General features: G+C 44.6%; 1 protein-coding gene across 1 annotated transcript in view; it reads left to right on the top strand.

Annotated features, from left to right (window-relative positions):
* The window catches only part of LOC147613993 (cytochrome c oxidase subunit 5b-2, mitochondrial-like), a 36,220-nt gene extending 16,263 nt beyond the window's left edge, over positions 1-19,957 (top strand). The window contains exons 4-6 of the mRNA XM_086781979.1: positions 10,816-10,882; positions 10,999-11,078; positions 19,539-19,957. Of these exons, the coding sequence (XP_086638105.1) occupies positions 10,816-10,882; positions 10,999-11,078; positions 19,539-19,589 (198 nt within the window). The 3' untranslated portion in view covers positions 19,590-19,957. The remainder of the gene's footprint in view (positions 1-10,815; positions 10,883-10,998; positions 11,079-19,538) is intronic.
* Positions 19,958-22,535: the final 2,578 nt, after the last annotated feature.

Raw genomic sequence — 22,535 nt, 5'->3', positions numbered from 1 at the left:
CAATGAAGGAGTAGTTTATTTGGGTGACACCCATGCATGCAAGATTCTTGGCAGAGGTGATGTGAGGCTTGTGTTTTCAGATGGCTCATAGCTTATGCTCCATGATGTCAGGCATGTGCCTGAGATCAAGAAGAACCTGCTTTCTACTGGACAGCTTGATGATGCTGATTATGTTACCACATTTGGTCGTGGAAAGTGAAAGATTAGTAAGGGCTCACTGGTTGTTGCCAGAGGCTCTAAGGTGGACACTCTTTACTTCATGCATGGAGGTGTTTGTCACCATGCTAATGTAAATGCAACCGAGCTGCCGGAAATCTCTCTGTGGCATAGCCGGTTGGGACACATGAGTGTCAAAGGAATGGAGCAATTGTCTCGTTTTGGTTACTTGCCTTCTCTAAAGTTCTCAAGTTTTCAGTTTTGTGAGCATTGTATATATGGCAGGCAACTCCAGTGCCCCCACAAGAAAGCTCTTGGACAGAAAGATGCTCAGTTAGAGCTTGTGCATACAGATGTATGTGAGATGCCTCAGCTTTCTTTGGGAGGGGCAAAATATTGTGTGTCTTTTATTGATGATGCCACACGCAAGGTGTGGGTTTATCCTCTTCGTTTGAAGAGTGATACATTCTCAGTGTTCGAGAAGTTTGTTGCTCATGTTGAGAATCAAACTGGCAAAACACTGAAGGCTTTGCGTTCCGACAATGGTGGAGAGTATACGTCCAAACAGTTTCAGGACTTTTGTGGTGCTAAATGCATCAAGAGGGAGCTCTCTACTCCTTATGATCCTCCACAAAACGGGACAGCAGAGAGGATGAACAGGACCATTCAGGAGAAGGTCCGTTCTATGTTGTCACATGCTGCGTTACCTCATGGTTTTTGGGCTGAAGTTGTTATGACAGCCGTTCATCTTATAAACAGGTCACCTAACACGAGGCTTGGTGGGAAAGTGCCAGAGGAAGTATGGACAGGGAAGCCTCCGACCTACAAGCACTTGAGAGTGTTTGGTTGTGTTGCGTACGTGCACATACGCAGGGAAATGCGCACCAAACTTGATCCTAAGTCTCACAAATGCATATTCCTAGGATACGGTGACAGAGGTGAAATGGGGTATAGACTTTGGGATCTAGTGAATAGAAAGATTATATGCAGCAATGATGTCATTTTTGATGAAACATGAATGTATAAGGAGCCTGCAAGGCAACAGGAGCCTGACAGAGTCATCTTTGATGATGATGGACATCATGGACAACAACCAAGGGCTGTAAATCAGCCATTACAGCAACAAAACCAGCCCTTAAATGGTGCTGAAGATGGTCCAAATGGACAGCCAGAGATGGCAGAAGATATCCCTATGGATATCCCACGGTTAGAGGAGATATCGGGCATGATCTTTCAACCTTATGGCATGGAACAGGAGCCACCAATAGGTGATATGCAGGCTGGACAGCAACCTGCAAATGATGGTCATTGGGTACGGATGTCCACAAGGCCCTCCAGAGCCCCTGACAGGTTTGTTCCAGGGGTTGACTACTTGATGCTCACTGACTGTGGAGAGCCCTCATGTTACAAGGAGGCTTTACAGAGGGCAGACAAGGCTCTTTGGGAGCGAGCTATGAAGTCAGAGATGGATTCTCTGCACAAAAATGGAACATGGAAGTTGGTGCATTTGCCTACAGGCAAGAAGGTTTTGCCATGCAAGTGGGTTTACAGGCTCAAAGTTGCACCTGATGCAAAGCCAAGCTATAAAGCCAGGTTAGTGGCTAAGGGCTTCAAGCAAGAATATGGTGTGGACTTTGATGAGATCTTCTCTCCAGTGGTCAAAATGACCACACTTAGAGCTGTATTAGCTTTGGTTGCTCATGATGATCTGGATTTGATTCAGATGGATGTGAAGACTGCTTTTCTTCACGGTGATCTCCATGAGGAGATATATATGCAACAGCCAGAGGGTTATGCAGTGAATGGAAAGGAGAAGCTTGTATGCAAGCTGAAAAAGAGTCTTTATGGGCTCAAACAGGCACCAAGGGAATGGTATCATAAATTTGATACATTCATGAAATCCCAAGATTTCAGGAGAAGTGACATAGATCACTGCTTATACACCAAGAAAGCTTCGGATGGCAGTCTATTGATCCTCATCTTGTATGTTGATGATATGTTGATTGCCGGGAAATCTTGTAAAGAGATGGATGCCTTGAAGAAGAGGCTGCATCAAACCTTTGATATGAAGAATTTGGGTGATGCAAATTACATTTTGGGTATGCGGATACTTCGGGACAGAAATCAGCATGTGTTGTATTTGTCTCAGAAGGAATACATTGGCAAAGTATTGCAGAGGTTCAATATGGAAGGGGGGAAGAAGACTAGTACTCCTTTGCCTCCATATGTGAAACTCAGTGCTATGGACAGCCCACAGTCGGATAGTGACAGGGCTGATATGGCCAAGATTCCGTATGCTTGTGCTTGTGGCAGTCTCATGTATGCCATGGTTGCTACCAGGCCGGACATTGCATTTGCAGTGGGAGTGGTTTCTAGATACATGGCCAAACCTGGCAAGAAGCATTGGGAAGCAGTGAAAGGTGTCATGAGATACCTGAAGGGCACACAGGATATGTGCATATGCTTTGGCAAACAGGATGCATTAGTGCATGGTTACACAGATTCGGATTATGCCGGTCATCCAGATAACCGGAAGTCTACTACCGGTTATGTGTTTACATTCGCAGGAGGTGCTGTGTCATGGATATCCAGGATGCAGAAGTGCACTGCCTTATCTACTACAGAGGCCGAGTATATTGCAGCCACAGAGGCTTGCAAGGAGGCATTATGGCTATCTCGGTTAGTGGTTGATTTGGGTTATATAGGGGATATTCCATTGTTGCATTGTGACAGTCAGAGTGCCATCCAGTTGGCAAAGAACCTTGTCTTTCATGCAAAGACGAAGCATGTGGATGTGAAGTATCACTTCATCAGAGAGGTGATAGAGAACAAGCAAATTCAGCTTGTCAAGATTCATACGGATGACAACCCGGCTGATCTGTTGACAAAGAGTTTGCCTCCAGAGCGGTTTGCTCATTGCAGACACTTGATGGGCATTGGATGAGGCCAGTTTCAGCCTTGATATAGCCTTGTATATTATCATGTACATGCTGATTTTTCTTTTCCTTCATTTAAGGGCACTTTGCCTTTAAGTGGGAGGTTGTTGGGGTAAAGGCATTATGCCCACCCGTATAGTGTGTACTAGCCCATAAGTTTTATAGTACATAGTACGCTTAGTACTTTTAATGTACTAAGTGCACTATGTGTACTAGTGCAAATATACATGTGTGATAGCGGAGTCACACACTCATACACTTGATGAGTTGACTTATCCCCATATATGTCTCTCTCTCTCTCTCTCTCTCTCTTCTTCTCTGTGTATGTCTCCCACATGAAACCCTAACTCTTAATCTCCCTTCAGCCAATCATGATGGTCCTGTAGTTCCCGGGGTCTAGTACATCTCCCGCTTTATGGATCGGCACAATAGTGTGCATCGTCCACTCAGCCGGAAACCCCTCTGAGAGAGCTCTGTGGAAGAGATGAGCAAGAAATGGTGCCAATGTATCAATAGCATAGATGAGATGCTCTCCCTGTAATCCTATATGATCCGTCGCGCGTCCATGTTGGAGTCGGCATATGGCCCTCCTAACCATAGGTGGGGTGAAGAAGGTGGAGACTGTGGAGCATGGCTCTGTGGGCTGTGGTATAGGGGGCTGTGTAGGCACATCATAGAGTCTCTCTGCATATGTCTGCCAGGTCTGAGGATCGGTAATAGGTGTGGGAGGACGGGGCTCTCTGAGTCTCCTCCAAGCAGCAGCATCTCTGCTCATGAGCATGTGATGTGTGTCCCACTACTGAGCCTCCTCATAAGCTCGCCGCTTATGGCGGGTGAGAGTATGCATCCTCCTGCCTGCCTGTCTCTGGGTGATCTCCCCGCGAGTCCTCTGCACTCGGAGACTGCGGTAAAGGTTTCTGCACTCATCATCATACCATCGGTTCTGGGGCATGCTCCCAGATGTAGGTGGCTGTCCTGTCTGTATGTGGTATGGGAAACTCCTCGTGGCTACGGAGTGCAGTACATGTGAGAGCTGGGAGGTGAGCATAGCCATGGGTGCCGATGGGTCTAAGCAAATAGCTGATCATGAACATGATAGTCGTACACATCGGCTAGGTCCTGAGTGAAGTGGAAAATAGTGCGTGGTGGCTGTATGATGGGTGGGTGGGTCTCCAGTAAGCTCCTGAAAGTGAGGGATAGGTATGTATGATCCGCCCCAATGGGGCATGGTGGTACGGTGAAGTGAGACACCATATTTGCTGCCTCCCGGGATCCCATCACATAGTCCACTGTACTACTGCCGCCCCGCACTGGAAGCAAGTCAACCCACCTGAATCTGGCCACTGAGTCATCCCGTAAAAAATAACGAGATGGTGTCGGGCCCCAAGCTCCAGCAAAAGTTGCCCATATCCAGTGCTGTTAGCTCCTCCGTCAGCGGAGATCCGAGTGGTCCCTGTATCCTCTGTAGCTAGCGGCTCTAGTCTCAAGGGATCCTCAAAGTCATAGATCTCGCACTGTCTGCACTGAGTCCGTGCATTGAAGTCCCCCATCAAGAAGACTTCTCCCAGTGTCGAATAGTGTAAGATCTCCTCAGATAAGACAGAGTATGGAGACTCACTAGCCTCTCCTCCACCCGGCTCCTCGGTGGTGGCAAACCGCGACCCCTTCGGAGTAAAGTAGCAAAGGGCGATATAAATCCATCTGGTCTCCGAGAGGCGTAAGCTAATCCACATGTATCTCGCCTCCGAGTCTCATGCTACGACTCGAACATGCTCATGTAACCCATGTCTGAAAAGCGCTGCAATACCTCCTGAACCTCGGGAGGTGGCTTGTCTCATCCCCTGTCGGTGAGCTGACTCCCACTGATAACCCTCAACCCGTGGTAAGCCCCTCTCCGGGCTCTCATGTGTCTCTGTCATCAAGATGATATCCCGGCCCTCCATCACCTCCTCAAGTCTCCTTGGATGTGTCCATAGGACTCCATTACAGTTCCAGACTGCTATGTGTATCTCTTTGTCTTCATGTTGTTTCCTCCGTGTCTCATAGGCTAGATGGCGCTATTCGACCCTCTTCCCATCAATGTAGATGTGACCATCCCTATAATGTGCCTTCTTCCCTTCTTTGCGTGCCGCCTTGATCTTCGGCATGCATAATCTTCTGTGCTCCAGTTGCATCCATGTGAGGTCATCATCGAAGTAGATGGGGTCCCCTGGCAAGCTCCTCAAGATAGCCCGTCTTCTCATAAAGCTCATCCTTCTCTCCTCGTCCAGGAACTGTAGCACTAAGGCCTTGTCTTTGGTGGAGTCCTTTGGGGTTGTCCTCCATACTCTAGTGAATGGGAGCGGCTTATCCTCCTTTAGTCCCAGCTTGGTACATAGGTTCCGCCTGTCAATCTCGGGCATGGAGGCAGTGCTCTCTGGTATCCCTGTGACTCGGATGTTGAGGCGCCGGATCCGTCGCATCTGTACTAATGTTGAGAGAGAGAGAGGAAATGAAATCTGTACTAACGTCTTTGAAAGGCCAAAATGACCTACGAGACCAAAAGTTACAATAATCTGGTCAGATGAAGTACAAATGTCTTGTGCACAGTGTGTATCTAGCGTGTGCTACACGCACGCAAGACTAGCTTCGAGGTTTGGGGAAGCTTGGAGCTAGGCAGGCTGATTGGCGAGCTGAGTTAGGGATAGACTAACGGGTGGACACCCAAGTATGGACAGGCGGGCGCCCAAGTGTGGACGCTCGATAACCGGCCAAGAGCCTATAAAAGGGTGGCCAAGAAAGTCTCGCGTGATTTGTGAGAGCTCTATGGTGTGGAGCCTGGATCTAGTGCAGACGTGCACTTGTGTTATGCAACCGAGGCCGGCAGCAGTCTCGAGGTCCGCAAGGGTAGCTTCGTAGCGGTATGGGACGTCGAGGTAGAGATTGGTTGGTACGTCCATCTAGTTAGCTCAACTCATGGCTCGGTGGGGACAGCCAAGTCTGTGGGCTTGCCTACAGCTGTCGTTGTTGGGAGGTGAGTCAGGCCTGCGCCCCCCTTCTTGTTTGTTTGGTTTGTTTACAGGTTTCGAGTCTCGTACCAGGAACATTCCACGAGGAGATCCTATGGGGTTTTGACATTGGTATCAGAGCATGCCTCGTGAACGAGCAAGTCGGTAGGTAGAGAAGATGACGTCGAAGATAGGTATGTGTTCAAGAAGCTTGCTATTTTGTTTATGCATACTGCTGTTTTTTTAGACTAGTATGTTGCTTTTTCATCAAAGAAACCCGTGATGAGGGAGTAGGTGGTTTAGCAGGGTTGTTTTGCTTTGCAAGAAGAAGGCTAGGTGTGTTTGTGCAGTCGCATGAACAGTTGAGAGAGAAAAAGAAAGCACGTTGGTTTTTGCTTGTAAGAGAAAGAGAGAGAGAGCACGAGAAGAGATCGCTGGCTATGCGCAGTCGGGTGCTGGCCGGGTTTTGCTGGTTGCGTGCTGTTGGCCGGGTGCAATTTGGTGCTGTCCGGTGGTTGTAGGCGCAGGCGCATAGGTGGCCAGGCCTACGTAGGCAGCCTAGGCGCAGGCGGCCAACGACATCTGTGCGTCGGTAGCAAGGCAGGTGCCGTAGGAGGGGAGGAAAAAAAACAGTAAAAGCATTCGAACGCTGAATTGAGCTTGCTTTTGTTTTTTTTGGATTAAACTTAAAAAAAAAAGAGTTTAAAGACCTCCTTAAGGTTTAAAGGTGTTTTTTTAAGAAAACAGAATATATATATGTATATATATATATATATATAAAACACAAAAGCAAAAGCTCAAGTTGCTTTTGGGGAAGCTTATATAAACCCCTTAAGTGGGCTTCTTGCCACACATCTCTCAAGTTTTCAAGCTCTCAAGCTCTCAAGTTCTCTAGCACTTTTCTTGTGCAAGATCGAATTTTCTCTCCACTTGTTCTCTTCACGATGTCGACCCAAGAATCCGAGTTGGAGTCCTTTATCGAACGCGAAGGCTTGCCGGCTACGGAAGATACCGATGCCGATCTTTTTGACGATTATGTGTCCAAATCAGATTTCCAAGAGTTCAAAGTTGCTCTCGAAGCTTCTTCTTCGGAACGTCAGGCACAAATCGCCGCGCAGATGCAAGCTTTGCAGAACTCCATCTCTCTTTTGACCACTACTCTATCTACTCTTTCGGGTATGGATACCTTGGCCTTTGCTTTAGGCCCCAACATTACTCCGGAACAGTTCGGGGGCGAGCAAAAGTAGCGTACCAAGGAGATCGTGGACACTTGGCTACATAAGTGGCAAGTCCATTTTCAGTTTCATCCATATGATGATGGAAAAAAGATCCAATTAGCAGCAGGTTTCCTCCAGGCAAAGCTTTGCTTTGGTGAAAGGAACTCAACCCTAAGCCAACGACTTGGGCACAATTCGAAGATGTCTTCAAGAAAGAATTCCTTAAGAAAGAGGATGATTATGATGTGGTTGCTCGGTTTACAGCTTTGACCATGACCTCGCAACATCTCACTTATGAGGTCTACCTCCAGAAATTTAGGGACTTGCAGATGAAAGCTACGAAGATGGATTCCACAACTCTTTTGGGGTTCTTCATAGCCGGTTTACCCGACTCATACCGTTTACAGGTTAAAAATAACAAATGTAAAACTTTGGACGAGGCCATTCATTCAGCTCGTATCTATGATGATACAATGGTCTCTTCCAAGTCTAAACCCGTTACCAAGCAGGGGAACAAGCACAAAAGAAAGTTCTTCGCACCAATAGCTAATATGACTGAAGGAAAGTCTTCGGACGAACCTTTGAAGAATTCCAGTTCGATACCAGCGAAGAAGAAACGACTCCTTAAGGCTTTCAAGCTTAAGAAGGAGGGATGTTGTTTCATCTGCGAAGAAAAAGGACACATGCGTAACGAGTGCCCGAAGCAAAAGGGTGCAAAGACCAATATAGGACCCAAGCCAAAGGCAGCCAACCAGTTGTCTTTGACAGGTACGTCAATTACTATACTTTCTCGCTCTAGTACATGTTCTGATTGTTTGTTCAACTCTAATGTTTTTGGCTTGCATGATCTTCTCCGAGTTTATGGAGAAGTGAATGGCCATATAATCCACATTCTTCTAGACCCTGGGAGCTCACACAACTTTGTTAACTACAAACTTGTGCAGAAATTGAGTCTTGATATGACACCCAGCGATCATACCTATGAGGTACGCCTACCTACGGATCGGCAAGTATGGGATCGAAAGGTGGAGATGCTATTAATCCGGATTCAGGACTACAAAGATACTCTAGAATGCTATATTATGCACCTAGAACATGTAGACTTGTTATTAGGGATTGAGTGGTTCAAGACTCTTCAAGTCTAGATAGATTGGTCTAGTCATATTTTTTCTTTTCAACATAGAAATACCCAGTATAGTATCTTAGGTGATTGTATACGTCCCTCTCAGGGACCTCTTGTAAATACAGTTGATTTTGGAAATATAATGGATTCTTCTTTGTATACTGCTTTCCATTGTGTATTGATTCCACTTTCTTCATTTCTCATACCTTCTATGGATGTCAATGAATTAAGTGTATTTGAAAGCAAAGAATTACAGAAGATACTTGATTTGTTTCAAGATGTATTTCACTTTACAGGATGAGCCAAGCTGAGGAAGATGAGTTGGCTAAACAACTTGAAGATTATTTGAGGATGGGTCAGATTCGTCCAATTAAATCACCTTGCGGTGCACCTGTGTTGCTTAGGAGAAAGAAGGGCAACTCCTGGAAAATGTGTATAGATTACAAGAGATTGAACAAGTTGACAATTAAGAACCGTTATCCTCTCCCTAGATCAGATGACCTGATTGACAGGTTAGCAGGAGCGAAATATTTCACGAAGATCGATTTACGTACTGACTATCACCAGATACGTATTCATGAAAGGCATGTCGAAAGAATCGCCTTTCGGACTAGGTATGGCCATTACAAGTTTCTCGTATTATCTTTTGGGTTAACTAATGCTCCAGTCACTTTCCAGCAAATGATGAATGATCTTTTGAACATTTGGAGAAATTTGTGGTTGTGTTCCTGGATGATATTTTGATATATAGTCGTACTCTTGAGAATCATGTTAGACACCTCACGATTGTCTTATCTATTTTAAGACAGAATTGACTATATGCTAAATTAAGTAAATGTGAGTTTTTTATGACAGACATCATATACTTGGGACACAAGATCACTAGAGATGGATTGAGCATTGACTATGACTGAGTTCAGGAGGTTTTGGACTGGCCTATACCAAGAACAAAGAAACAACTTCGTTCTTTTCTCGGTTTTGTTCTTTTTCTTCGGAAATCTGTGCGGGAGTACTCTCAGCTCACACTACCGATGACCGACTTGTTGAAAGGTCGTGGACGTAAGTCAAAGCAGCCTATCACTTGGAATAACGATTTAGATATGGCCTTCAGACTTTTGAAAGATAAAGTCAAGGAAGCACCTATCTTAGCATTACCTGATTCTAGTCGGCCTTATGTTCTTGAAACTGATGCCAGTGACTATGCCATCGAGGCTGCTCTATTTTAAGATGGTAGACCTGTTGCTTTTGAAAGTAAAAAGCTAGACGACACTCAATCTCATTGGCCAACCCTTGAGAAGGAGCTTTATGCTATGATTCATGCTCTCAAGGTTTGGAGACATTATTTATATGGCTCCAAGTTTGTAGTATTGACTGATCATCAGTCAATCAAGTATGTGTGTGATGCAGATGATTTGAAAGGAAGGAAAGCTGGTTGGGCTGAGTTAATGCAAGATTTTGATTTTGAGATTCGTTATCGAAAAGGGTCCATGAATAGTGTTGCAGATGCGCTTAGTCGAATTAGAGAGGTGAATACTTTGTCATTCACTGAGATTTCTACTGACTTATTTCAGTCATTGAGAGAGCTTTGCAGGACTGATAGTTATTTTGGTCCATTTTGGCAGAAGATCCAAGACGGGAGCTCATTGATTGACCAAGACTTGATGACTGAACAGCCTACCATTCAGGTTGCAGGAGGCCAGTGGATGATTCGGAATGGTTTACTATTCCGTAATGACAAAATTTGTGTACCACAGATCCCGGACATTAGGTTCAAGATTCTTAAGGAGTGTCACAACGCCCCTTCTGCTGGACACCCTGGGGTACACAGGACACTATCATTAGTGAAAAACACTTTTTATTGGCCAAAATTGAAAAAGTATGTAGAAGATTATGTTCTCAAGTGTCAAGTTTGTCAAGCAAATAAAGCTGAACGCTTTAGACAGGCTGGGTTGTTACATCCTTTGCAAATCCTAGGTAATAAATGGAAAAGTATTTCCATGGATTTTATTACCGGATTGCCAAGAACGCAGCAAGGCCACGATTCTATTTGGGTTGTGGTAGATCGCTTGACAAAAATGGTTAGATTTTTACCGACCCGGAAGACTATTATAGCTACGCAATTAGCACGGTAGTTTATCGAGCAATTGTTTAGACTGTACGGGTTACCCCGCAGGACATATAGGCCACTTGGGTCTTTAGTAGACGCTTAATATATCTTTCTTTCTTTCTCTCTCTCTCTCTCTCTCACTGTACAATATGATTGGAAACATTTGTAGTTTATCACATGTGGTTAATCATGGAGTAGATTGTACTAAGCAGCCTTGTATCTTTCAGCAAGACCCACTGTCTTTTTTTTTTTTTTGTTATTAAAGAAGCCTACCTCTTGTTTGATTCAGGAAAGCCCAGCAATCATTCAGTCACGTTATGATGAGCGAATTGTGGGCTGCTCTGGAGGAGTAGGTGGTATGTATTTTTGAACCATCTTTTTTCTGCATCAAAACCAACTTGATATGTGCGTATAACATGCTGGAGATGAAGAAACAGAGCTTATAACATCCCCTTGACCTTTTGTGGTTCAGAGGATGAGCATGATGTTGTTTGGTTCAAGTTGAAGAAGGGGGAATTGTATGAATGCACAGTTTGCACACAAGTGTTCAAGGTGCGTGCTTTAGCTACTCAATTTTGCATTAAATCCAAGCATCCTTCAGGATCTCTGTGCTTCTGCTATGTGGATGCTGCTCGTTAGAAAGTTTTTAATCTTATGTGGGCACAATTTTTTGGTTTTCTTATTTTACACTATCTTGAAATCTTAGGGCAGTAAGATGGAATATGACCAGAGAGTTGTGCTTTTCTTTGTAAAGCTCATTGCTTTTTCTTGCGATACTTACTCCAGGTTTTTTGAAGCCATCTGGTTCATTTGTGTTTCAACAACAGTGTGAGGTTTTTGAGGAGAGGAGTAGATCATTCACATTGTGTCATTTTTGCTACATGCAATTATTGTACACTGTAGGATCAAAAAGGAAAGATGGAATGTTACTATTGCTTGGTAAGAGATAAGAAACTTACAAAGATTCCTGCTAAATTGATAAGCTCTTGTGCTCTTAGAGATGTAGGGATGTAGGGCTGTGAATACAGCAAGAAAACCTCCTTCAATATGCTAAAGTTCATTATTCATGTGTGTTCTGGTCCCTTTTGACAGCTGAATCTGCTGCTTTTTCAGCTGCTCCTCTCTCTTGTTTGGCAACTCCTTGATTTTCATTACCTGCATCCTTATTATGGTAGCCAACCTACAGCTATCCATTCTGTTTGCCCTGCCTCACCTCACCATCATAACTTCTCTTGTCTCGAAACTTAGGGCTCACAGCATGGGCTGAATTCTGCACTAGCCGTTTCTAGTAGCCCTGGCACAACACATGCATCTCTATGTATGTGACAAGATGGAAGAGTCCAAGGAGAGATACTGAAGCTAATGAACTTTTTTCAAGTATTTAGCTAGTTATGTCTCTGTCTCCTCCTTAAAGTATTCAGCTAATTGTATTTCAAGTCAGTAGTGTGAATCATTGAATGAATATAGTTTCCTTCTATGTATCAATAGAGGGCATTGAATAGCTTTAATCTCTTTTGCTTTTTGCATGTCAACACAAGTGGTATAAAGCTGCTCATGTCTTTGTGGTCTCTTTTAACTACTAACACTTTATGGCTCCTCAAATGCCAAATGTCCATCCAACTATTGATTTCGGTACATGCTTGCCTAGTGCCAAACTTCAATGTTAGCTTATGGCTTTTTCCAACAAATCATTATCTTAACATTGGTTGGCTATTTAACTCTCTGATGTGGCAAAACTTCATGCTTGTAATGTGTCTTCTTGACCCAAGGTCAAAAAGCAACTTCTTTAGGCTTTATCTGCTATTCGTGATTTGTGAATCACCTTCTTTCATGTCCTCAATCGACCTGCAATCTTGATCATGAGCTTTATATTGAGTTTTCTCATTTGCAGCCATTCTGACGGACATCCAACCTGTGGTCACCAGCAGCAGGGTTGCTTGTGTGTTCTGGAGGCCTTCACGAAGGCCAGGCTGCCTATGAGTGTAGCAACAGGAATCAACAATGGGTGAGGAGCATGTTTGGGCTGCCAGATGTGGTTGGATACTTGAGTTAGGTGCTTGGCTGTGGATGTGGGTTAGGTTGGGCCTTAATAATCCTATTTTTTACCTTTACCAAGAGTCAGCCATGTTTGTGTGTTTCGGGGTTCAAATACCATTCTGGGCACGTTGATAGTGGAGTTGGGCACTGAGGTGTGGACACACGCTGATTGAGTATAGGATTATTTTGTCCCAGCTGAACTTGGTGCCAGTTTTAGGACAATTTAAGGAACCCATACTCCCAGTTTATGCATGATCAGTAGCAGGCAACTTGGGCACAATTCTTCCAGCGTTTGACTGTCACTAGGAGGGGATCTTTGGATTTTCTGTTTTCAGCTTGCACAATAGGTGCAGCTAGTTGTATACTCTCTTGCACAAGATATTTCTTGCTTATTATTTAGAAATATATATTGAGTAGTTTAGGATATTTGCAGTTTTGGATGTGTTTGTGTGAGTCTTGTGCTATTTCTCTCTTTATCTCCAAACTAAAGTGCAAGTAGCCCTACATTTGGTATCAGAGCGAAAGCCTTATAGTTCCTTGCTTTCGGCCATGTCATAGTTGCATGTTACTTGCATAGGTCTGCAAATCTGTCAAAGTACAATGAGAGTGCTTCCTTGATGTGAATTGTTTGTTTCTTCTAGAGATCTTTTGTTACATCTTGAACAAGAAGCTTAGGAAGGTGGTTCCAAATAGGGTGTACTTTGAAAATCAATATCGTTGCTGAGCTCAACGTGTGGGAACGTAGATGCTCTTTAGTTGGGAACCAAAAATCAAGCTACTCGAGTTAAGTGATGGAAGCAGACAATCATCCTTTTTATTTAGCAAACAAGATTTCTATAGCGGAGCTTGAGATGTTAGGATCTTCCCAAGTTTAGGGGGAGAGATTATTGCAACATGGGTGCAGAAGGTTGATGCAATTCTTTCTTCTGTTGTGGATCTAATATCTTACAGGCAATGCATTTTTTTGGTGGTATGATTTTGAGTAGTGGCATAGAGTCCACACATGGGATGATACTGAAGGAGTACATGTCAATTGACTTTTGTTTGTGAATGAAGCATGAGTAAAAGAAAGGCGGTAATTACTAGGTTTCACAACTTGCTTCTGCTTTTGTATAAGAAAATGGACCATGCTAAAAGGTTTGTGGGGACTTTCTTTACAATTATCATGACGGAATGCACAAGCACTGAACTGTGATTGATGCTGTCTTCTTGGTGATAGACAACGTATGAGCAAAAGGCAACATTTCTCAGAGTTGTGACAATGGTCAGAGTCCCCAAGATGAGATCCTGAGCAGTGTAGGACTACTTTCTAGAGTGAAGAGTGGCAATAATGCTAGCAGGGAAGTATCCAAGGGTGACAGGAGATGGGCGTGTGGAGTAACAAGAAGCGGTATTCTTGTCAGTTGCAGGTGCTTTATCGAAGAGGTGCTGGATGAGGTGCTTCATTGAGAAATACACTTGCAGGTTCTTGTGTTACCAAGGTTACCAAGGTGAGATTGTAATGAAAGCTTCAGAAAGGGTGGTCTTTGTGGAGCGGCAGGATGAGGTGCTGCATTAAGAGACAAGTGCTGGTTCTGGTGCTGACAAGGTGAGAGCAGAATGCAAGTTCAGAAAGGGAGTTAGAGCTTTCTCGGAGATCTCAAAGCGTCCAATGCCTTGGATGAGAGAAAGACTTGAGTTCGTAAAGTTAGTGTTGAGTGCCTATCAGAAGCCACTGCATTGAAGGACAGCTGCACTCTTAATGGGGTAGAGCGTGAAGCATATTCAACCTGTGGTCACACAGCAGGAAGGTTGCAGGCGCTCCAAAGACAAGCGGGCAGCATTTGCTTAGGGCAGGCTGCGCACAGGTGCAGCGGCAGGAGTCAGCTTTGTGCAAGCAGCAAGGCGACAGGATTCATCTATATGCAAGCATCAGCTGGATAGAGGAGGGGGCTCAGGTGTGGAGGTAGGCTGGTTAATACCTTAGGAAAGTACATTTAAAAAGGTGGTACGCAGGCCGACAAATAAGTTTGGGCAGTTTTGGGCCTATTTACAACAAGCACCCCCACGGTCCCCAACCCCCCCCCCCCCCCCAATCGCCAACAATTAAAGGGAAAGAACTGTCAGTTTTTTCATTCATCCTCATTGATTGGTAGTTAGCGCTCTCTAGCATGCAACTTGGGCACAAGTTGATAGTATGAAGCTTTATGAGTAGACTCTCATGGAGTTAAGACCAAACTTTGTTTTGATAAATTAGGGAAATAACCTGAGCTTTCCATTGGTATATATCTTGGTCAGATTTCAGCCAGCATTTGACTTGCTCCAGAGCCGGATCTTGGGATTTGCTGTTTTCAGCCTGCACAGTAGTTGCGTATAGCAACATTTTCTCTTGTTGAATATTCCTTGTTCGTGATTTAGCAGTACATTTTCAGCAGTTTAGGATATTACTGCATTCTAAGTGTACAAGTCTGTTATCTCTGTCCTAAAAAAGTAAGTGCAATTAGCCTTACAACTCTGATTTCCTCCATCATCTTTTTTAAAATATAAAGCTGTGGCACAAACAGTTAGAACATGACTGTTTGTGTAGAACCTTTGTGCCTATGTGCTAGGGTTTTCAGAGATAGAAAGAAGAGCGCACGGAATCACCAGCACACACGAATCATAAACTACTGATCTGGATTATGTACAAGAAGAAAGCGCTACAATTGAATCTCTAGTACAAAAGATGACTAAGAATGAAGACGTCAGTTCTCAATTCTAAGAATGAAGAGGTGTGTCACAGTTTGGGTTCCTGTGGCCCAAAGAGTTGGCGGACAGCATGGGTGCGAGAGAATGTATGGTGGAATTGGTGGTGATATCAGACTCAAGTGGCTAGCTGCTGGTCTTTATGGACAGCCCCTCTTTCCCCGCACATTCAAAAGCATCTTGAACTTCATCTGCTCTGCAGCCTTCAATGGTCCCTTCTCGCATTTTCTTTTTTGTTGTGCATATTATGTGATGCATTCACTACTCAACGCTATACACACATTGCAAAAGAGAGTAGAAGCTAAGGGGAATGTATTTAATAATTAATTTTAGAGCCCATATGGTCTGCAGGGGCCAAGCAGTGCAAGTTGGAGCAATAGAGGCACCAATTGGTACAATTATAAGTGTGGTTAACAGTTAATGTGATGAAATGTGGTGGAGATGGGCTGGAAAGGTGATGGGCATGAGCCTAAGGCGGGCCTTCTTTATGGGTGAAAAGTGGGGAAAAAAGGGCTGGCCAACTTGCAGTTTATTTGTTCTACCAATCGACCCACACTTATAAGGGGTTACAACTTGAGTCTCGAGTTGCAGTGAAGAGCAGAGAGAGAAGAGCCTGCCGGTTGTCCAGATAGCTTTGAGAGTCTTTTAGAATGTTGCAAATTTCAGGAAGTCACTTTCCATCTTACGCTAGCTATGCATATAGATGTAATTGTGTAAAACATTGGACATTACTCATTATTTTAGAAATATATTGAGTTGTTAGGTATTTGCTGCGTTTTGAGCTAGTTTGTGCAAGCTATCTGCTGTTATCTGTGTTCTCTCTTAGAAGTGAAGTGCAAATAGCCTTGCATATTAGGATTTAAGCAGCAGACTCTACACATCAAGGTCCTTTGCATCTCTGCTTAACCTTGTTAGGTGTTTCTCAATTAAGCACACTTAAGCTCGTGATTAAATCACACAATTGTAAGACCCTAAACAATGCACTAGCGGTCAAAGACGGGTCGACACCCCGCCCTCCCCTCCCCTCCCCCCCTTTCTTCTTTTCTTTTCTTACGGTGTTTTATAACCAAGAAATGAAATGAAATGTTATATTAACGTCTTCAAAAGGCCAAAGTGACCTATGAGACCAAAGTTACAACCATGTGACATCTGATACACTATCTGGAATAGAAAAGAAAGGACTGAAGGTAAGTATCTAGCCCTACAATACATCAGTAGGGAGCATCCGGAAGCAGCAACTAGGGAGAGTGGGAAGCTAATGCTACTAGTCAAAATGGGGTACATGAGTACATGGATACATGAAATTTGAATACATGAATATGGGGGAGTACAAAAGTGACAATGAGTACAACAGTATATGGCTGGAGTGGTAATCATCCTAGGAGCTCTAGCATGGGTCTCTGCCGGATGGCCTGGATATCTGCCATAGTGAGATGCCTGGTCGGATGAGCCTGATGCCTCGCAGTGATGCTTTGAATCCTCCGGTGTAGGCACCGTCTTTGATGTAAGGATCCGCGAACTCTCGGGCGTCTGGATCTGCCCAACTGGATAGCTCTCTCAACTAGAGTCCCACGGGGTGCCCACTGTTGGGCTGTCGGCTGTGTCTCCTCCCGGGTAGTCCCTCTAAAGAAGTCAGTAATCTGTCTGTGTGGACTCCCTGCCGGTCGGGCGTCTTCTCCTCATAATGGACTCTCTGAGCCTGCGGATCTCCAAGAGATAAAAACCCAAGCATCGCTGATCACAATAGTCCACGACTCTAGCCAGTGGTCCAAATCCCTCTCTGAAAAGGCAATGGTAGCGCCCTCGAATCTCATAATATGCTGTGCAGCGACAGATGTAGTGCTCCTCCGTCTTTGGCTCTATTTAACAAATCTGACATATCATGTCCCGTGGAGGTATGCCTCTAAATCTGCCTGTCTCTATCTCTAACTGATGTGAAGAGGGGCGGATCTGCCCAATGGCGCACCTCAATCCATGAGACAAATGGGTATCCATGTAGCTCGGTCTAAGTATAAAGCCATCCTCAGTGGTGTGGAGAAGATGGTCTCTATAGAAAGCCATCTTCGTCCCTAACTCCTGTGAGGGCTCTAGCCATGTCCTCCTGGTGTCCAATTGAATGAGGTCCTGTCTGATGACTCTACTAATCTCAGAATGTGTCAAGGTGAGAGAGGGTGCCTCTAGAGAGTACTGGAAGGGTGGAAGTCTGTCTAAGCTGAACCCGTGGAGCTCAAACCAGGATGCTATCTGCGCATACCAACATGAAGTGTCTCCCTCCATGGCTAGCTGATGAGAGGACTCTAAAGCAAGTCGTGCATACCGGTGTCGGGGAAGCTCCCAAGTGCTATGAATGAAGGACACTGATCTGGCAAGAGCCTCGACTACGATCGGTGGTGCTCCCATCTCGGCTCGGATAATCTCACGGGGTACCGAGGCCTTAGCCCGAATCATCTTGGAGACCATGGACACAAGTGGTCTCTCCATCGATCTCCATCCATCGTATGTGCGTCCTGATCGACTGTGACGATCTAGGCTAGGCCCCCAGATCTGTACTCCATATAGCATAGCTGATGTGACCAGCGTGTCAAAAAGCCACAGCTTAGTGCGTGGCTCTTGAAACTGTACCTGTGAGCACATCCTCTCTAGACCTCCTAGTGCTGCATATCCTCTAGTCAATCTGGCCTCTGTTCGGAAGCTACCTCCACTGGCTCATTTTGCATTATCTGATTACAATGGAGAGGTGGAAACATTGAAAGAGTATAGAGTGTCGGTCAATTGGATCATAATGATCATGCAATCATGGACTTACCACCACTGAAGTGAACTCACTAACAGGGTAATCCGATTCTCTTACAAGCCTTTAGAAGCTGTTCCATTGCGTGAACATTTTCAAAATTGAAGCATAAGTGGATATGTGCTGCATTTACCTCTTTTCCATGCTTGTGTAGTGGTAGGGCAGCCTCTCATAGCTTCCAGACAGTCCGGACAGCACTATGGAACCTTCAAATCAGCCCTTAAACATGCTAACCAACAGTGGAGCTTCTCTGAGCAGCAGTAGGAAAAGCATTTGGAGTGACATTTCTCAATGAAGACACCGAAAAGCAGTCAGTCAGGTAAAGAGGTAGAGAGCAAGAGGCAAGAGGCAGAATCAGTGTGAGCTGAAAATTGTGTGTAGAAGAGAGAATAAAGTGGTTGCATAGCCTCTTGACGAGTGTCCTCCGTCGTGTGTCCAGACATGCTAACTGGCATGTGGTGGGCTGCCTACGCTCACACACGACCACTATTTGGTACCGTCCACACTTAATTAATGAAGCAGCGGCCAACTTATAAGTTGTCCGTTGTGTTGTGTTTATTATTTGTCCGTAGGTTTTTAGTGTAGTGTAAACTTGATTTGGTCACATTAGTTGTAAAACTACAAACTTAACTTTTATAAAAGGACCAAAATCATTACTTACCACACTTGCAAAACACATAAGATAGCTTGAAAAGTAAGGTCAGTGTGGGGAATTAAGCCTTTGAGAAGGGTAGCCATGGACAGGACCAAAATCATTACTTACCACACTTGCAAAACACATAAGATAGCTTGAAAAGTAAGGTCAGTGTGGGGAATTAAGCCTTTGAGAAGGGTAGCCATGGACATGGCTCAATATTTTGCAACCAGAGGCCAACTGAGAATGCACTTGACAAAACTGGAGGGCTTAATGTTTGCAGATGGACGCTGCCATTACCCTAGACTTCACCAATTACTTTGACGAGTACTCCTTCGATGGTATTTTGTGCCGAGTAATAGAAGTGAAGAATGATGATTATTTTATAGCTTTGGGTCCAAACTTAATGCACAGCTTACGGGGTTCCTGGCTATAGCAGCCATGAAGCTGACTGTTTCACTTCCCTGCAATATAGGCATAGTTGCAAACAGAACCTGTTTCATACCCTGGAAAAAGTACGAAACATTTGGGAGGATAGTTATAGACAAATAAAAGCGCGCGCCCGTCTCATGTGGCTACTTGACTGCCTTTTGTTAATTGGTTTATAAACGCCTTGACCACTGTTCTCTCAACATGTGGATGGTTTTCTTGATCAGTGAGCTTAGCAACATTGATAGCTTTGGCATAGAGTAGGCAGTCTGTTGTTTTTTGCTTAGTCATGCAGAGGAAAGGCTGTTTCTTCATGTCTTCTGGCGATCTTTTTTGAAGAAGGGCGAAGTACTTGTTGTGATGGCATTTTTCTTTTTTTTTTTGGACAATATTGCAGTTGGAAGTGGTGGGACACGGTGGACCTCCTGGAGGGCATCACCATCATTAGTAGTGCTTGTCTGTTGCCAGGATGCTTTAATCCTCTTCACAGTAAAGATTCCAGCAGAGCACTTGGAGCCGAATAAACTCTGCTGCAAATCAAAAGTCTGAATGTTCAAATATGTTGTTCTACACTGAAATTTGATCTTAGAGTTTTTCCTTGAAATTTTTCAGCCCACTTTCCCATCATGGAGCCTTATGTACTATCAAAACCCTACTGTGTCTAATTCCATCGGAGGCTCATCAATAAGAGTCACCGTTTCAGACCTTGTTTTTGAAGTCAGATACTAAAAGGCATGTTAGCTTATATCTTCTCGGAACTTTTCTTCCTATTCCTTTACTTCTTCAAATTTTGTTAAAGGTCTTGGCCGTTTTTCCTTCTGAGTAGAGGACATACATGGATGCCTAAAAATATTGGATACTGCTTTTCACACTGAATTGTCAAATGTTTTTCTTGATTCCGTTATGCTGTATTTGTATAAAGATCTTAATTCCCACCGTGGTTTCTAATCAGCTCTTATATGTGACATTATGGCCTAGAGTCCCTATTGAAATGCTATTTATTGTCCCTGTTCCTGTGTCTAATATTGAATCTCGTGCGGTGACATCTTTCCGGAATTTACTGTGTTTATTGTTAGAGTATATACATGTTTCAAGGAATCAGGAGTCTTAGTTCCTCCCATGCAATATTCAAGGCTGTCTTTTCTTTGGAGGAATTGTCACGTTTATACTTTTGGCCTTAGAAAAGAAACGGTTGCTAATGTCCTCCCCCCTTCCCCTTGGAAACAAGATCCTTCCATTAGTTAACAGAAAACTGCCTCAAAAGGCTAGATACAAACAAAGCGAGGATCAAAGAACAAAAATAGGGGGGGAAGGATGCACTTTTCCTCCACAGCTGGCCACTCTATGAGGAGAAGGTTGTCTCATACAAGTTGTGGGAAAGGGAATAACCACATGGGTGGTATGTATTGCCAAGTTTGACAAATCTCACATCTTTGACTCGAACAAGGACTTGAGTGATGAGTAGGTGGGGTGGGGACTAACACTATCGAAACGCGAAGGCGAGACTTGAAGGTCTATAGCCCCCCACCTGCCTCCTCATAAGCCATGACAACGTCAATCTCAGTGGCCCATAGCCCCACTATCAAGATGTGAAGGTGAGACTTGAAGGTCTATAGCCCCCCACTTGCCTCCTTATAAGCCATGACAATGTTAGTCTCAGTGGCCCATGCGTCGGTGCCCCATGTCATAGTACGGAAGAGGCCCTGTCCATAGTGAAGAAGCGGAGAATGAGCTAGCAAACTTGCTGAGCCTTCGGGCAATCACGAAGACAATGTTGACGAGACTCTTGGGAATGGCCACATCTTGGACATGTTGCTAGTGTACCTCCAATGTTGAACCACATGCCAACAACCACCAAACTCCTATGTGCTAGCAGCCACAAAAAGAGAGCTTTTGAGGTCACGAAGACAATGTTGACGAGACTCTTGGGAATGGCCACATCTTGGACATGTTGCTAGTGTACCTCCAATGTTGAACCACATGCCAACAACCACCAAACTCCTATGTGCTAGCAGCCACAAAAAGAGAGCCACAAAAAGAGAGCTTTTGAGGTCGAAAATTGTCCCAAAGCCTCTTCCAAAAATTTAGAGAAAGTGAGATGAGCGGCCTTGAGACTACAGTGTCTTGTTGCTACCAGAGTGCCCTTGACCTCGGGTATTTGGATCCTACGGCCAAGCCGTGCGGTGTATGCAAAAAATGGGGTACCGAAGTCTCCTCCCTGTCTGCAGGATCACACCAAGTGCACTCCCTCGGGTCCCACTAGAGGTGCGTGATGGGCTGGCTCTCCCAAATCCATGAATGCTTGAGTCTCTCCTTGGCCAACTTGGTCGGAGGTGGGTCAATGTGCCACTCATGTGCATGGAATCTGACCAACCTTATCCTTTGTAGTGTGCATCCCCTAAAGTTCTCCAAGGGGGGCTTTGATCTCAGTAATCTACCATGAGGTCCAATTGAAAAGGTGAGCAAGGCGGAGCTCTCATTTGCACCATGAACCGCTAGGAGAACCAACCACTGTGGGGAACAGGGTCAGGGATCGGGGTCAGCCACTCTGTAGGAATGACAGAGTCAATGTTGAGGCTGAGTCTATCCTTGCCCTAGATCCCAGTCAAGCCCCTCTCTTGAGCCATTGGGGGGAGCTATCTGAATGTAAGCCAATCTCCAAGGGACCTAGCAGGGTCCGTGCTCAAAGCTCCCGAGGACACATGAGGGCAAGCCCTTAGAATGTGATCACTAGGTAAACAGATCGGGGGGTTCCAAATCAAGGGCTATCGTTCGAGACACTTCTCGGAGGCAAATGGAACATATTGTTGGAGGGCCGGCTTGAGATGAGAGCCGAAGCTCGTAAGATTGATTGCAAATTTGTCCTCAAAAGCTAAGTTAAAGCCATGGGCCCGCATCTTGGTGAAGATCCATCTAGTGCTGTGCGACCGAGGGTCCTCCAAACTCGGTGTACATGCATATATTCTGGCCAGGAGGGAATCCTTCCATTACTTGCCGCTTGGAAGAAATCCTTTAACAATCAACTTGCCCATAAGAGCATGATTTTGAATGGCGAGGGTAGATGATGCCTAGTCCACCCTTTGTGGTGTAGTTGTATGATCACTCCCTAGGTCACCTTGGTCCAAGTAGGCCTCCGAAATGGTTACGCTAATGTTACCATAAGAATCAATTTATGTGCAGCTATATTATTTGTGATATCTTTTTTTTTTGGGTGATCCCTCATCAAATTACGGTCAACTACATCAAGAAAATGATCCTATTACATGTCTTGCTTGCAAAAAAGACGAAAGTTTGCATTTGAAAGGCTATGAGGGAAACTACAATGTAAGTATCAATTCAATGGTATCATGCTTGTGGGGCGGTATCATGCTTGTGGTGCCTTCTTAAGCCCATA

The sequence above is a fragment of the Cibotium barometz genome, chromosome 43 (assembly GCF_041138505.1).
Source record: "Cibotium barometz isolate CiBa-2024 chromosome 43, ASM4113850v1, whole genome shotgun sequence".
NCBI classification, from domain to species: Eukaryota; Viridiplantae; Streptophyta; class Polypodiopsida; order Cyatheales; family Cibotiaceae; genus Cibotium; species Cibotium barometz.
The sequence above is the reverse complement of the archived record's forward strand: the minus strand, read 5'-3'. Positions and strand labels throughout refer to the sequence as shown.